At 37.8% G+C, this 18,530-nt stretch overlaps 1 protein-coding gene across 3 annotated transcripts in view; it reads left to right on the top strand.

Moving 5' to 3' along the window:
- Positions 1-18,530, top strand: part of DACH1 (dachshund family transcription factor 1) — a 518,737-nt gene that overhangs the window by 342,351 nt on the left and 157,856 nt on the right. For 2 of the 3 annotated variants that reach the window (XM_053707935.1, XM_053707936.1), the window contains exons 4-5: positions 12,471-12,626; positions 13,265-13,437. In XM_053707935.1, the coding sequence (XP_053563910.1) occupies positions 12,471-12,626; positions 13,265-13,437 (329 nt within the window). The remainder of the gene's footprint in view (positions 1-12,470; positions 12,627-13,264; positions 13,438-18,530) is intronic. The other variant, XM_053707937.1, reaches the window with a different exon arrangement.

Below are 18,530 nucleotides of genomic sequence, written 5' to 3' on the forward strand. Positions count from 1 at the left end.
TTCAGCAAGGGAATTATATGTCCACAATAGATTTACAGGATGCATATCTGCATATTCCGATTCATCCAGATCACTATCAGTTCCTGAGATTCTCTTTTCTGGACAAGCATTACCAGTTTGTGGCTCTACCGTTTGGCCTAGCTACAGCTCCAAGAATTTTTTCAAAGGTTCTCGGTGCCCTTCTGTCTGTAATCAGAGAACAGGGTATTGTGGTATTTCCTTATTTGGACGATATCTTGGTACTTGCTCAGTCTTTACATTTAGCAGAATCTCATACGAATCGACTTGTGTTGTTTCTTCAAGATCATGGTTGGAGGATCAATTTACCAAAAAGTTCTTTGATTCCTCAGACAAGGGTAACCTTTCTGGGTTTCCAGATAGATTCAGTGTCCATGACTCTGTCTTTAAAAGACAAGAGACGTCTAAAATTGATTGCAGCTTGTCAAAACCTTCAGTCACAATCATTCCCTTCGGTAGCCTTATGCATGGAAATTCTAGGTCTTATGACTGCTGCATCGGACGCGATCCCCTTTGCTCGTTTTCACATGCGACCTCTTCAGCTCTGTATGCTGAATCAATGGTGCAAGGATTACACAAAGATATCTCAATTAATATCTTTAAAACCGATTGTTCGACACTCTCTAACGTGGTGGACAGATCACCATCGTTTAATTCAGGGGGCTTCTTTTGTGCTTCCAACCTGGACTGTAATTTCAACAGATGCAAGTCTCACAGGTTGGGGAGCTGTGTGGGGATCTCTGACTGACTGAGTTTGGGAATCTCAGGAGGTGAGATTACCGATCAATATTTTAGAACTCCGTGCAATTTTCAGAGCTCTTCAGTTTTGGCCTCTTCTGAAGAGAGAATCGTTCATTTGTTTTCAGACAGACAATGTCACAACTGTGGCATACATCAATCATCAAGGAGGGACTCACAGTCCTCTGGCTATGAAAGAAGTATCTTGAATTTTGGCTTGGGCGGAATCCAGCTCCTGTCTAATCTCTGCGGTTCATATCCCAGGTATAGACAATTGGGAAGCGGATTATCTCAGTCGCCAAACGTTGCATCCGGGTGAATGGTCTCTTCACCCAGAGGTATTTCTTCAAATTGTTCAAATGTGGGAACTTCCAGAAATAGATCTGATGGTGTCTCATCTAAACAAGAGACTTCCCAGGTATCTGTCCAGATCCCGGGATCCTCAGGCGGAGGCAGTGGATGCATTATCACTTCCTTGGAAGTATCATCCTGCCTATATCTTTCCGCCTCTAGTTCTTCTTCCAAGAGTAATCTCCAAGATTCTGAAGGAATGCTCGTTTGTTCTGCTGGTAGCTCCGGCATGGCCTCACAGGTTTTGGTATGCGGATCTTGTCCGGATGGCCTCTTGCCAACCGTGGACTCTTCCGTTAAGACCAGACCTTCTGTCTCAAGGTCCTTTTTTCCATCAGGATCTCAAATCCTTAAATTTAAAGGTATGGAGATTGAACGCTTGATTCTTGGTCAAAGAGGTTTCTCTGACTCTGTGATTAATACTATGTTACAGGCTCGTAAATCTGTATCTAGAGAGATATATTATAGAGTCTGGAAGACTTATATTTCTTGGTGTCTTTCTCATCATTTTTCTTGGCATTCTTTTAGAATACCGAGAATATTACAGTTTCTTCAGGATGGTTTAGATAAGGGTTTGTCCGCAAGTTCCTTGAAAGGACAAATCTCTGCTCTTTCTGTTCTTTTTCACAGAAAGATTGCTATTCTTCCTGATATTCATTGTTTTGTACAAGCTTTGGTTCGTATAAAACCTGTCATTAAGTCAATTTCTCCTCCTTGGAGTTTGAATTTGGTTCTGGGGGCTCTTCAAGCTCCTCCATTTGAACCTATGCATTCATTGGACATTAAATTACTTTTTTGGAAAGTTTTGTTCCTTTTGGCCATCTCTTCTGCCAGAAGAGTTTCTGAATTATCTGCTCTTTCTTGTGAGTCTCCTTTTCTGATTTTTCATCAGGATAAGGCGGTGTTGCGAACTTCTTTTGAATTTTTACCTAAAGTTGTGAATTCCAACAACATTAGTAGAGAAATTGTGGTTCCTTCATTATGTCCTAATCCTAAGAATTCTAAGGAGAAATCATTGCATTCTTTGGATGTTGTTAGAGCTTTGAAATATTATGTTGAAGCTACTAAATCTTTCCGAAAGACTTCTAGTCTTTTTGTTATCTTTTCCGGTTCTAGAAAAGGCCAGAAAGCTTCTGCCATTTCTTTGGCATCTTGGTTGAAATCTTTAATTCATCTTGCCTATGTTGAGTCGGGTAAAACTCCGCCTCAGAGGATTACAGCTCATTCTACTAGGTCAGTTTCTACTTCCTGGGCGTTTAGGAATGAAGCTTCGGTTGATCAGATTTGCAAAGCAGCAACTTGGTCCTCTTTGCATACTTTTACTAAATTCTACCATTTTGATGTATTTTCTTCTTCTGAAGCAGTTTTTGGTAGAAAAGTACTTCAGGCAGCGGTTTCAGTTTGAATCTTCTGCTTATGTTTTTCATTAAACTTTATTTTGGGTGTGGATTATTTTCAGCAGGAATTGGCTGTCTTTATTTTATCCCTCCCTCTCTAGTGACTCTTGTGTGGAAAGATCCACATCTTGGGTAATCATTATCCCATACGTCACTAGCTCATGGACTCTTGCTAATTACATGAAAGAAAACATAATTTATGTAAGAACTTACCTGATAAATTCATTTCTTTCATATTAGCAAGAGTCCATGAGGCCCGCCCTTTTTTGTGGTGGTTATGATTTTTTTGTATAAAGCACAATTATTCCAATTCCTTATTTTATATGCTTTCGCACTTTTTTATCACCCCACTTCTTGGCTATTCGTTAAACTGAATTGTGGGTGTGGTGAGGGGTGTATTTATAGGCATTTTGAGGTTTGGGAAACTTTGCCCCTCCTGGTAGGAATGTATATCCCATACGTCACTAGCTCATGGACTCTTGCTAATATGAAAGAAATGAATTTATCAGGTAAGTTCTTACATAAATTATGTTTTTTCCCGCGATTTTAGCATACCGCAAATCCCTTTACGTCAATTGCGTATCCTATCGTTTTAATGGAATTTGCCTAACGCCGGTATTATGATCGCTTTAAAAAGTGAGCGTTACACCCTCTACCTTCAAGACTCCTACCGCATTTTAAAGTTAGTAGTTAAGAGTTTTATGGGCTAACGCTGTAACATAAAGCTCTTAACTAAAGTGCTAAAAAGTACACTAACACCCATAAACTATCTATTAAACCCTAAACCAAGGCCCCCCCACATTGCAAACACTATAATAAAATTATTTAACCCCTAATCTGCCGACCGGACATCGCCGCCACTTTAATAATTTATTAACCCCTAAACCGCCACACTCATGCCTTGCAAACACTAGTTACATTTTATTAACCCCTAATCTGCCATCCCTAACATCACTGACACCTACCTACATTTATTAACCCCTAATCTGCCGCCCCAACGTCGCCGCTACTATATTATATTTATTAACCCCTAAACCTAAGTCTAACCCTAACCCTAACACCCCCTAACTTAAATATAATTTAAATAAAACTAAATAAATTTACTACAATTAAATAAATTAATCGTATTTAAAACTAAATACTTACCTATAAAATAAACCCTAAGCTAGCTACAATATAACTAATAGTTACTTTGTAGCTAGCTTAGGATTTATATTTATTTTACAGGCAACTTTGTATTTATTTTAACTAGGTACAATAGTTATTAAATAGTTATTAACTATTTAATAACTACCTAGCTAAAATAAGTACAAAATTACCTGTAAAATAAACCCTAACCTAAGTTACATTTACACCTAACACTACACTATAATTAAACTAATTACCTAAACTACCTACAATTAATTACAATTAAATTAAATAAACTTAATTACGAAAAAAACCCACTAAATTAAAATTCCCTACCCTATACTAAATTACAAATAGCCCTTAAAAGGGCCTTTTGCGGGGCATTGCCCCAAAGTAATCAGCTCTTTCACCTGTAAAAAAAAATACAATACCCCCCAACATTAAAACCCACCACCCACAAACCCAACCCTACTCTAAAACCCACCCAATCCCCCCTTAATAAAACCTAACACTACCCCCTTGAAGATCACCCTACCTTGAGCCATCTTCACCCAGCCGGGCACAAGTGGACCTCCAGAGGGGCAGAAGTCTTCATCCAATCCGGGCAGAAGAGGACATCCAGACCGGCAGAACTCTTCATCCAGGCGGCATTTTCTATCTTCTTCCATCCGAAGCGGAGCGGGTCCATCTTGAAGATATCCAACGTGGAGCATCGTCTTCCTTCTTGATCTGACGACTGAATGAAGGTTCCTTTAAGTGATGTCATCCAATATGGCATCCCTTCAATGCCGATTGGCTGATAGAATCCTATCAGCCAATCGAAATTAAGGTAGGAAAAATCCTATTGGCTGATGCAATCAGCCAATAGGATTGAAGTTCAATCCGATTGGCTGATCCAATCAGCCAATAGGATTGAGCTTGCATTCTATTGGCTGTTCCAATCAGCCAATAAAATGTGAGGTCAATCCTATTGGCTGATTGCATCAGCCAATAGGATTTTTCCTACCTTAATTCCGATTGGCTGACAGGATTCTATCAGCCAATTGGAATTGAAGGGATGCCATTTTGGATGACGTCACTTAAAAGAACCTTCATTCAGTCGTCGGATCAAGAAGGAAGAGGATGCTGCGCATCGGATGTCTTCAAGATGGACCCGCTATTTGTAATTTAGTATAGGGTAGGGAATTTTATTATTTTGGGGGGCTTTTTTATTTTATTAGGAGGATTAGATTTGGTGTAATTAGTTTAAAATTCTTGTAATTTTTTTTTTATTTTCTGTAATTTAGTGGGGGGGGTTTTCCCGTAATTTAGTTTATTTAATTTAATTGTAATTAATTGTAGGTAGTTTAGGTAATTAGTTTAATTATAGTGTAGTGTTAGGTGTAACTGTAACTTAAGTTAGGGTTTATTTTACAGGTAATTTTGTACCTATTTTAGCTAGGTAGTTATTAAATAGTTAATAACTATATTTAGTTTTAAATAGGATTAATTTATTTAATTATGTTAAATTTATTTTGTTTAATTTAAATAATATTTAAATTAGGGGGGTTAGACTTAGGGTTAGACTTAGGTTTAGGGGTTAATACATTTATTATAGTAGCGGTGACATTGGGGTCGGAAGATTAGGGGTTAATAAATTTAATATAGTTGCGGCGACGTTGGGGGGGCAGAGTAGGGGTTAATAAATATAATGTAGGGTTCGGCGATGTTGGGGGCAGTAGATTAGGGGTTCATAAGTATAATGTAGGTGGCGGCGGTGTCCGGAGTGGCAGATTAGGGGTTAATATTATAATGTAGGTGTCAGCTATAGTGCGGCGGCAGATTAGGAGTTAATAAGTGTAAGATTAGGGGTGTTTAGACTCAGGGTTCATGTTAGGGTGTTAGGTGCAGACGTAAATTTTCTTTCCCCATAGGAAACAATGGGGCTGCGTTAGTAGCTGAATGCTGCTTTTTTGCAGGTGTTAGGTTTTTTTTCAGCCAGCTCAGCCCCATTGTTTCCTATGGGGAAATCGTGCACAAGCACGTTTTGCCAGCTTACCACTGACTTGAGCAGCGCTGGTATTGAGGTGAGATGTGGAGCTAAATTTTGCTCAACGCTCACTTTTCTGAGACTAACGCCGGCTTGCAGAAAGCTCGTAATACCAGCGTTGTCTTAAGGGAGCGGTAAGAAAAAAGGAGCGTTAGCACCGAACAGCCTTACCGACAAAAACTCTAGCGTAACGTAATCTAGCCGTTTGTTTTTATAATATTTTACCCTCATGATTGCAATGTACTTTTGTATGTCCCTGCATAAAATGTTGGTGCTTTATAAATAAATGATAATAATAATAACAGGTATTTTCAATCGAGGCTCTGGAGTTACTTTATTTTACCAGCTAATTTTCCAAACTAAATATTGTGTTGTGTGACCAAGGGTGATTTTTTTGTGTGTTTTTATCTTGTTACATTCCTCTATGGACAGCAGTTTCTTGCTTGCAGAGATGTAGAATACAGAACATTGTAGGGTATTCTTGATGTATATGTCTCTAGATCTGTACCATTTAGCAGAAACATGACGTGCAAGTTAAAACAATTACAAACATTTCTTTTTTAATTCTGAGCAGCCAAAGCTTCAAGGACACCTAGAAAATGCAGCTTCAGTCACACTCTTTCTCTGCCCTACTGTCACCATAGCAAATATGGTTCTGATAGACATTGCTAATGAATGTGATGAATCTGTTCTCCTCCACCTTTATCCCCCCTCTGGGGTGGAGTGCATTGAGAACATGCCTTGTGTGCCACTCTGCTCGGTCTCCCCTCCCTTTGCAAGGTTTATGCATTACCTTACAATAGTTCCTGGAGGCTATCAAAGAAAGGGGGGCTGAAGGAGGAGTCATAATATCATGAGGTGCAAGGTCATGATGTGTCTGAGCTGAGCTGGTTGGAATATGAATGTTGTGAAGAGTTGCATTGAGTGGCATACAGCTGACCAGCCGCTCCACCTTATTGCCTTCCTTTGAAAGTGAGTGATCTGGCTTTCCTTTTAAGTATTTGTTGCAAAAAGTAATAGATCCAGGAGGCAAGGGTTACCTAGTAATACTGACATCTGTGTGTCCTAGCATGAAGCATGTATTTACAAACAGGAGAAATCAGTTGCCTCCACACTATCTGAAACATATATGAAAAGGGCATTTGGAAAGCTCACTTTCCAATATCAAGGCAAGACCCAATAGGTGAGATCTTCTCTAAAACGTTTTTAATATGTGATGTATTATTTCTGCTCTGCAACCCATTTAAAACACTTGTAATGAGAAAAAAAAAATTATGATGGGCTTATTTAGCCTTCACCCAATTAAACCTTTAAAGGCATCAACAACTGGTTAAATATTGAAAATCAAAAGAGAAAAACAAAGTTTGTGCACAAATCTATTGCTTGTGTGCATGTAATAACTGTTTTTGTGTGTTTTTGTATACCTATCTCTATCTATATCTATCTATCTATCTATCTATCTATCTATCTATCTATCTATCTATCTATCTATCTATCTATCTAATTAAAATATATATATATACATACATTGTGTGTGTATGTATATATATATATGTGTATATATATATGTTTGTATGAATGTGATCTTCAGCTCTGAAAGTGAAAAAAAAACCCAGTATAGATCATATGAAGAGGTTTTGCAACTCTGCTGTATAACATACCGTAAGCACTGTTTTGTTTTTTTGTTTTTTAATTATTATGAACAATATTGTAATATTAGACAGTTATATTTTACTCCGGATCTGCTGTGCTAATGATTTCAAGCTATAATTGATAGCAAAAACCACCAAAGCCATAAAAACAAGGTGCAAATTTACTTGGCCTTTAATCTACTCTGCTTTCTACTGGTTAATTCTGTTGCAGAATTTATTCTTTTGTAGCTCTCACAGCTTTCTTATGGAAATTAAGCTTTTTAGAAGATTTGTACTCTCATTTTCAAACACTGATACATTCATTCAAGTATACCATTATACAGATGCAGCTGGCTTTTATCTAGTGATATTTACTTCAAAAGCTAAAGTTAAATGGTATCATAGATTAATTTATAGGGCACCGGAAGCCCCTTTTTAAGACTAGAAAGAGATTTAGTAATTACTTAGTATACAGTAATAAAATTGTTTAACATGTGTACTGCAAGATACATCATATTATGTGCCACAGAACAAGACCATAATAAAAAAATAAGTTATAAAATCCAAACATTGGAACATGACATCCTTGTCACAAATATGCGTTCTAGCGCTCCTATAATTTACAACTGTACATAACATGGTTTCTTGAGTAGCATTTTTTTCATTCAGGAAGCAATGAAACTTCAAAAAGGGCATTATCCTCTGCAATTTCTTACATAAATCAAACTGGAAATAAGACACATTTTACAATTCAATTTAAGATCCCACTGAGACAATAATGTTGCAAGCTGTGCATTTTGCAAAGTAATATAGTAATGTCTAGTTTGCATTTTTGAAAAACCAAATTAATCACACTTTATTGAATATGTTGAAGCAAACCTAAAATCATTTATTATTAAAATTCTAGTGCAACAAATACAAACTATATTTTATACATAAAGGACAAACTCATTTATTCATTAGAGTAAAATGCTTGAAAGTTGTATTTGTTAAGTATGAAAGAAAAAAAAAAAAGAAAAAAACATACAGTTAGGTTAACACTTTGCAAGCCAGGAGAAATTGTAAAATAAAAAAAACATTTCTTTAACATAAATGTGTTCATCAATAACTTGTTTCATTATAAATTCCTCTGCCAGGCTCATCTTCCATACACATCACTCTTCATCTGCTGGACCTCTCTGCCAATCCCTTCACTGGCTTCCTCTTGCCTCCAGGACTAAACACAAAATTCTCACTCTAAAATACAAAGCCCTTAACTGCACTACTCCCCCCTATATCTCAGACCTTGGGGCCTATTTATCAAAGGTCTTGTGGACCTGATCCGACAGTGCGGATCAGGTCCGCAAGACCTTGCTGAATGCGGAGAGCAATACGCTCTCCGCATTTAACATTGCACCAGCAGCTCACAGCTCGGCCGCCAGCAGGGAGGTGTCAATCAACCTGATCGTACTCGATCGGGTTGAATTCCGGCGATTCCTGTCCGCCTCATCAGAGCAGGCGGACAGGGTTATGGAGCAGGGGTCTTTAGATCGCTGCTTCATAACTGGTGTTTCTGGCGAATCTGAAAACTCGCCAGAAACACGGGCCCACAAGCTCCATATGGAGCTTGATAAATGGGCCCCCAAGTCTCCAGATACTCTCCCTCCCATCCCCTTCACTCTGCTCATGACCTCCTACTCTCCTCCTCTCTTGTTACCTCCTCACACTCCCGCTTACAGGACTTCTCCAGACTGGCTCCCATCTTGTGGAACTCTCTGCCTCGCTCCACAAGACTCTCCCCTAGTTTTGAAAACTTCAAGTGTTCCCTAAAGACTACTGTTCAGGGGTGCATACAACCTACACTAATCTTTATTTATACCATTACCTCTCCTCCATTGCTATCCCCTTGAATCCCCTTAGCATGTAAGCCTAAGAGCCATGCTGTTTGTAGATCACCTTCTTTAGAGCTGACTACAACAGTGCGACTCTTGGCAGGGCCCTCTACCCTTCTGATCCCTATAAATGTTTCCTTGTATTCCCCCTATGTTTATAGCGCTGCGGAATCTGCTGGCACTCTACAAATAACCCATAATAATAATTATAAAATTATATTTATTTCCTATAAATATGAAATATTTATTTTGGCATAGTTTTGAGCCTCAAAAGCAAAAAAAAGCTATAATTATAAATTATTGGCTGCTCTCACACACTGTAATTGGATAATTTCACCTCCTACGGGCTATTATTAATAAAGATATAATCTGGCCTTTTAGTACAATATCTATCTACACCGCACACAACCCATAGAGCTTTAACATGTATGTGAACCTCAGAGGCTTAATATGGCCACATAGAGCTTAACATTAGAAGTAAAAGGCATTTAAACTTTTCTGGTTAAAGATAAAACAGTTGTGAAAAACATCTAAATGAACCTTATCAATCGATATTATATAGTTCAGGTAGAGTTTAAGGGGCCTATTTATGAAATGTCTGTCCGACATGATCCGGTCAGCGGATCATGTCCGACAGGCATTGTTGAATGCTGAAAGCAATACGCTCTCCGCATTCAGCATTGCACCAGCAGCTCTTGTGAACTGCTGGTGCAACGCTGCCCCCTGCAGATTTGCGGCCAATTGGCCACTAGCAGGGGGTGTCAATCAACCCGATCGTATTCAATTGGGTTAATTTCCTGCGATGTCTATCCACCTCCTCGTCCTCAGAGCAGGCGGACAGGTTATGGAGCAGCGGTCTTTAGACTGCTGCTTCATAACTGGTGTTTCTGGCGAGTCTGAAGGCTCACCAGAAACACAGCCCTTCAAGCTCCATACAGAGCTTGATAAATGGGCCCCATAGTCTTAAACAGGAAACTAGGTTCCCACCATGCAAAATGGTGTAGTTTAACAGTAGTCTCATATTGTAGATGAGAGAAACATAGATCAGTTTTTCAAGAGTTGTGTGGTCACTGTTCTATGTAAGTTATAGCATAGAGTTACCCCACTCCAGATCTCCTGAGGGGTGTAAGAGTCGGCTTAGCATCTTGGTGGGAGTTAACCTTAATTTGACTTGGTGCTCGAGGGCTTTCGTTACTAGCCCCATAGCTTCCATGTCCGAATCCTCCGTGGATCAGAGAAGAGAAAACTTGTGGGCAGCGATACCTCAATATCCTTTTCTTGACCCGCTGACAGTGCTGAGGGGTGACGTTGGGGCCCTACAACATCCCCTAGGGTGCATAGCATGATGTTGCTGAAGACGGGTAAGGTTTCAATAAGGGGAACAACAGAGGGTGGGCTGACTGCAGACCACAATGCATTTATACAGAGTGCTTGGTGGTGGTCCAGGCGAGTACACAAAGCTTTCAGAAGGGAGGTGATTGACTCCATAGTAAACATTGAGCAGGATCCAGGGTTGTTGTAACTCAACACAGGTTAGGTTTCTAAGCTCTCAGTGGTCAGGAGCACATCCTAAAAACCACACATGCGATAAATATCAGCTTATTTAGCTCTCTGAGACTCAATGAATCCTACTCTGTAGAATGCTGTTATAGATGGTCGGGATTTTGCCTTTTAATCGGCTATTTTGAGGGTCTACTTAAACTAGTTGTTATTGTTCGATTAGGAGAGGAAAAGGGTGTGATGCGTGGCTGCAAAATAACTCTCTTTTATCCGCTCCAGTTGCTTACCCTGTTTTCAGTGATGAGGTGATGGCGGAATTCCCCCATGCTTCGTGTTTTTTTTTATATCTGCAGCCTTTTGTTATGGCTGTATCCTGTGCTTGCTTACAAGAACTGTCCGTTATGGCTGATGTGGTCTCTGTTTAGGCACCGTGAGATTTCCAAGAAGGCGGTTAACAACTAGTGCACCACTTTGTTTACCCCCCTGATACTTTTGCATTGGTTAGTGATCCATCCAGTATTGTTATCAGCTTTGACACCCCCAATCCATATCCTTAATTTAGCCTTTTTTTGTGCATTTGTTCAGAGATTAGCCCCTGTTTGTGCTGCAGTCTTCACAGAGCTTCATCAAACTGCGGTCATCTCGCTCCGTCACAAGTGTAAAGTTTTAGTGTGCATAAAAGAATGGGGGCTGCTATGTTGTAACACTTTTTTTTTAGATATTAACATAGAATTACAAATGAATATGCAAAGTAGAATAAAAGTTATCCTGTTTTCTGTACTATATGACGGTATTTTTATGTGTCTTTAAAAAAAATGTTAAAAGTATTTTCAATTGCAATAGTAAAATGACATAATTTGTTTAATTATTTAGCAAATACTCATTATGCTTAACCCTTGCATATGGGGTTAAATTCCTAGTTGAATTTGTAGGTCCAGGTGCAATCTATTACCACTCATTAACAGTAAATGGTCTGTGAGCCAATCAGGAGTGGCATATGCATGTGTCTACCTATTACTTGATTTGTCCTGCTCTGGAACTTTAAGGAAGCATGTCTGATGAACAACTTATTAGTTTAACCCTTTGGCTGGAGTGAACATTGTCAATTTGAATAATAAACTACTTATTATGGGCTAGATTACAAGTGTAGCGCTATTTAACTGCACTAGAAGTAAGCTTTTTGTACGTGTCGGGTTGCAATCGTATTATGAGTTAAAAATTAACTGTTTCGCTCACATGCTGACCCCACACGTGTAATAAGCCAAACTTAGTATCTTGTGCGCCCTTTGAAAATGTTGTAAGATTAGGAAATAAAAAGAAGTCATAAGGAGCCAATATCAGGACTGTAAAGTGGATGCCTAATGATTTCCCATTGAAATTCTCTTAAAACTGCCCTTATTTGATGAGAGGAATGAGCGGGAGCATTGTTGTGGTGGCGAAGGAAACTGGTGAAGCTTTCCTAGGCATTTTTCTGCTAAAGCTTTGGCTAACTTTCTCAAAACAGTCTCATAATAAGTAGATGTTATAATTCTTAGGCCCTTCAGAAAGTCAACAAGCAAAATGTTTTGAACTGGTAGGAAATTGCAGTGGTTCTTTCCTTTCTGGTATTGAGGAATCTCCAGGTATGTGGGTGTAAAAGTGTAGGCTCTGTCTGGGTCACAAAATATTTCTTGGGGGTTTCATTCCCCTTTTATCAAATTTACTTTATCTATATATTTTTTAAACATGACATGTTTTGGCTTATGATCTTTCAAATTAAGACCCTTCAAAATTCCTAAATTCAAACCATTTATATTCATTCCCACAGGGAGCAGTGATGGCTCTTGGGATAAAGACAAACTCCAATCCCTTCCTACCCAAGGATCACAAACCTCTGTTAACCATCCAAACTTGCCTGGACAGCATAACCTTCCAGTTACTCATCCTCTCAACTCTCTTCAACAGAATCACCTTCTGCCCAATGGTACAAAAAATGTCATTCATCTCTCACATACTTAGTTGTCACTGTTTTGTTTTCTCTGTAATTAAACAGATAGAACATATGACATTAAACACAGGACTTAAACATAAAGAGGGCTGAGACAAAACTTTAAACAAATTAATAATATTTGTTAAACATTTACCTATTTAGAAATTGACAAGTTTAATTAATTAATTAATTCATTCATTAATTCTTTTATTTATTTATTTATTTATTTATTTATTTATTTATTTTATTATTGTTTTTTAATTTAATTTGCAGTAAATGAAATTTTACAGAGAACAGTTGCATTACTTTTTCACTGTTTTGGTTATTTTTAGCAGTATTTGTTGATTGAATGCATATGTTTAAAGCGGTGAAAGCAAAAAAACAAAACAAAAAAATAAACACATTATGGGGCCGATTTACTAAAGTTCTGGTTTACTAAAAGTTCTGGTGAACTGCTTGTGCAATGCCGCCCCCTGCAGATTTGTGGCCATTTGGCCACTAGCAGGGGGTGTCAATCAGCCTGCCCCTTTGTGTTCTTTCGTAGATAAAAAGCCTATTAGCAGCTAACTATAAAAAAACAAAACAGAAATGTAAATATGTTATGAACTAATTTATGCTATTTATCTCCCTAGGTTTGGAGCTCCCTTTTATGATGATGCCACACCCATTAATCCCAGTTAGCCTACCTCCAGCATCTGTTACCATGGCAATGAGCCAGATGAATCATCTCAGCACTATTGCAAATATGGCAGCAGCAGCACAAGTGCAGAGTCCTCCATCCAGAGTTGAGACATCAGTAATTAAGGTAAATCTTGAATCAACTTTATAAAAGTACATTTGAGATATAAGTTTCTTTTACTTTATTGTCATATTTACACACAGGCTATATGCATATATGTACTTCACCTGCCAATATGCATTGAATCTTACACATTAAAGTTGTTTTATGTATAGTGGTAAAATGATTTTGCCCACTTATTTATACCTGCAGTTTGAACATTGAAATCTAAAGAATAGTATTAAAAAAACCAACATTTATTCAGTTATAACAAAAAGATAATGAATTGTATTAGTAACTGGATATACTATAAAACATTAACATACAATAGTCTGGTTTGTGTCCAGTGTATTTTGTTACTGCATCTCTGCTATCCATCCATCTCATAATTTGTTTAACTAATTAGAGAGTTTTGTTTTTGCCCAGAGTTAGGAGTTTCTAATAAGTCTTGCACTGGTAGGGAATTGCAGTAGTTGATTTATATCTTGTATCAAGGAATCCCTAGGTATGTGGGTATTTTTTTAGTGGGATTTCTCTTGGTGTTGGGTTAGTTTTAGTTTAGAGTAGGTGTTTTTACTAGAGCATTAGAAGGTCCAGATAGTGGTTTCCCTCATGTGTAAGATGAAACATCCTGCAGTGGACTGTACTACAGTTAATTGGGTCATTGCTTTGGAGGAAGCTTAGTTTATGTAAAGTTGGTGTGTGAATGGGTCAACATCCAAAGTTTGTTTTGATATCCCTGGGTGCAGTCATTTGTAGTGAATGCTGTCAGCTAGTGGGATTAGGATAAATTTAGTTGTGTATTGGGACTAATAGTTTAGTTGAGCTAATATTGTTGGTGGTTAAATAATTAATTTAATGTGGATATTGTGGTTAGTGGATTATGTTATGTAGGTCATTCATTTATTGGGAGATATCACTGTGGGAATTATGGTGGATATGGGTTTTATTAGTTATGGAGTTTTCTAGTGGAGGATTACAAGTGAGTGGTGCTAATGGGCATGTAACACCCATGATGCTTAATTAAACCTCTTCCAAGCTAATAAAGGCTTGTAGCAACTAGTGATGTCGCGAACCTAAAATTTTGCGTTTGCGAACGGCGGACGCAAACTTCCACAACTGTTCGCGAACGGGCGAACGAGGCGAACCGCCATAGACTTCAATAGGCAGGCGAATTTTAAAACCCACAGGGACTCTTTCTGGCCACAATAGTGATGGAAAAGTTGTTTCAAGGGTACTAACACCTGGACTGTGGCATGCCCGAGGGGGATCCATGGCAAAACTCCCATGGAAAATTACATAGTTGATGCAGAGTCTGGTTTTAATCCATAAAGGGCATAAATCACCTAACATTCCTAAATTGTTTGGAATAACATGTTTAAAAACATCAGGTATGATGTTGTATCGATCAGGTAGTGTAAGTGTTACGCCCGCTTCACAGTGACAGACCAAACTCCCTGTTTAAAGGGACAGTCTACACCAGAATTTTTATTGTTTTAAAAGATAGATAATCCCTTTATTATTATTAGTGTGAAGGAAACTGACTGCTATTATTTAACACAGTCAAAAAAGTGTTTTTTTTTTTAAATCTACACTACTGTTACACCAGATATGAGTTGCACTGGGGTGACACTGTGCCCTGGCAGGCAGGCACTGAAACGCACACAAGTGAAGGAAACTGACTGCTATTATTTAACACAGTCAAAAAAGTGTTGTTTTTTTTAAATCTACACTACTGTTACACCAGATATGAGTTGCACTGGGGTGACACTGTGCCCTGGCAGGCAGGCACTTAAACGCACATGTGTGAAGGAAACTGACTGCTATTATTTAACACAGTCAAAAAAGTGTTGTTTTTTTAAATCTACACTACTGTTACACAACATATGAGTTGCACTGGGGTGACACTGTGCCCTGGCAGACAGGCACTTAAACGCACACGTGTGAAGCAAACTGACTGCTATTATTTAACACAGTCAAAAAAGTGTTGTTTTTTTTAAATCTACACTACTGTTACACCAGATATGAGTTGCACTGGGGTGACACTGTGCCCTGGCAGGCAGGCACTTGAACGCACACGTGTGAAGGAAACTGACTGCTATTATTTAACACAGTCAAAAAAGTGTTGTCTTTTTTAAATCTACACTACTGTTACACCAGATATGAGTTGCACTGGGGTGACACTGTGCCCTGGCAGGCAGGCACTTAAACGCACACATGTGAAGGAAACTGACTGCTATTATTTAACACAGTCAAAAAAGTGTTGTTTTTTTTAAATCTACACTACTGTTACACCAGATATGAGTTGCACTGGGGTGACACTGTGCCCTGGCAGGCAGGCACTGAAATGCACACGTGTGAAGGAAACTGACTGCTATTATTTAACACAGTCAAAAAAGTGTTGTTTTGTTTAAATCTACATTACTGTTACACCAGATATGAGTGGTGGCACTGGGCAAGTGGGCACAGTATACGCTGTGAGCCTGACATACACGCTGGCAGGCAGGCAGGCAACTGCAATTAGATTACACAGGGAAAAAAAAGCAGCCCTAAAAAGGGCTTTTTGGGGTGCTGTCCTTACAGCAGAGATCAGATGAGTCCTTCAGGACTGTAGTGGACACTGAATACACCAGCCTAGCTATAGATTTCCCTACTAAATCAGCAGCAGCTACACTGTCCCTCCTCTCACTAACAATGCAGCTTCCGAATGAATCTAAAATGGATGCTGTCCAGGAGGTAAGAGGGTCTGGGAGGGAGAGTCTGCTTCTGATTGGCTGGAATGTGCCTGCTGACTGTGAGGTACAGGGTCAAAGTATTACTCAATGATGACAAATAGGGGGCGGATCGAACATCGCATATGTTCGCCCGCCGCGGCGAACGCGAACATGCTATGTTCGCCGGCGAACAGTTCGCGACATCACTAGTGGCAACAACTGATATAGGAAATCCAGATGTTCAGAAAAATATTGAAGATATCTGTTATAGTCTCTAAGGGGATTAAATAATTTTGTAGGAAAAGGATTGCCATCCTGGTTTAATCTATTGGCTATTCTGGTTGTTTTTTATGACAAGATTGTAATATCATAGATCATTACAGTGAATCAAATTAAAAGTTCTTTGTGCAAAGAAAAACACAGATTTGTTGCTTGGTAAATAGTTCTCTGCATATAATATATAATAATGCAATACAATGTCTGGCTGCAAAACAAAATAACCAAATTTCTGAAAACAAAATAAGTAGCAAAAGGATACACAAGTCCTCATATTGTACGTAAGGGATGTCCCATAAATAATTGTATATAGTCGTTCTCTTCAAAAGTTTCAAATAAGATATTTCTTCACTCCAAAGACAGAATGAAGAAAAAACAGTGAAGAATGGTTTCCGTTTTAATCAAGTAGTTATTATAAGTAGATAGGTAGCTAGATATATATGTAATACTTGTAAAAAGAATTGTGGTAAATATTTATTTAAATATGAAAGTTTAATGCTGCTTAGAATTAAAATAAATCTTTCTGATTTCCTGTTATGAAATACAAAAAGATAGATAGATAGATAGGTAGATCACTTTATAGGGAATATAGGAAAGCATTCTTATTAATTGTATACCTCTTCCCTCTCAGAGCAAGCCCAGAGTGTATTCCTTCCTATTTGAATTACTGGTACAATTTCTAAAGCTGTAATAATTTAGAAAGGTACAAGCAGTTGTGACTCGCTATAATATTTATGAATAGTTAATTAAGGCAGAAAGCCAATGAAATATTTTTTAGCAGTGTGGTGTAATTGTATATACTTTATAACATGCACAAGGATTTGTTTTTCTAACATCAGATGATTAGCCTGAGTTATAAGGACACTCTTGAAAAATACTATTAAAACTATTTTTTTTTTTATTGTCTACTTTTAAATACTTTGTTTTTGCCCTGGAGCAGAATTGACAATATTTTGCTTGTTCGAAGAGATTTTAAAAAGGGTTTTATTCAGGCCCTACGGGGTTTACTGGTTTTGTTTATAAATCTTTCGCTCGTACTACTACATTATATGAGAATGTTTTTCCTTTGATAAAACTAAATAGCTAAAATGATTCCAACCGTGGACAGAAAATACTATTCAGATTAAAGCTATTACAAATGACTTTAAGATCATACTAAAACCAGTACTTTAGGCAACCAGTCTAAAATTAAATTCTGAGAGCTATATATTGTTTTATTGGATGTATTATGTAGCTGTCTTGGCCTCATACCGAGAGATTTTTTTTGAATCTGCCCTTTCAGAAATGAGATGAACATTAGATGTCCTGTTGTAATAGAATGTTTAGATATATGAGATGGGTGAATAGCAAAGGAGCAGTAACAAGCATAGTCTGACAGTCATGAATCAGTCTATGCGTGACAGCCATGACCTGCAGATGCTGTAGACATGAGGTGGCTTCTTTTTGCACATGCCAGTCATTTGACAATACTCTGTTTCACAGAAAAGAATTATAGAAGTTACTGTCTTTTCTGAAAGATTTATGAGGACAGTAGGACACTATTTTATATTTTTAGATTAAAATCGTTTTCAGATCTAGATATCTTACCTGAAAGTATTAATGCCAGATTTTGTTTGTGTGTAACAACTTTGGAATATAAGATACATGTCACTTATATATATATATATATATATATATATATATATATATATATATATATATATATATAATGCTCAAAAAACAAAGTATTGCAGTATGCAGTGATACCTTCTTTATTGGACTAACATAATATTTCAAAGACAAGCTTCCGAGAGTTTTCCTCTCTTCCTCAGAAGAGAACTCTTGAAAGCTTGTCTTTGAAATATTATGTTAGTCCAATAAAAAAGGTATCCCTGCATACTGCAATACTTTGTTTTTTGAGCATCTTATCTACTGGACTAACACTGCTACTCCAATCTTCACTATATATATATATATATATATATATATATATATATATATATATATATGTGTGTTCATGTAAGGCTTCACACACCTCACAACACAGCTTAGTAACTCACTTGTCTTTTATTTTATTTTCAATAATCACATCCCGTTTCGGTCCAGGCACTGGACAGCATATTCCAAACAGCATAATAAAATAAACATTGC

This window comes from Bombina bombina, chromosome 3, assembly GCF_027579735.1.
Source record: "Bombina bombina isolate aBomBom1 chromosome 3, aBomBom1.pri, whole genome shotgun sequence".
In the NCBI taxonomy this organism is placed as follows: Eukaryota; Metazoa; Chordata; class Amphibia; order Anura; family Bombinatoridae; genus Bombina; species Bombina bombina.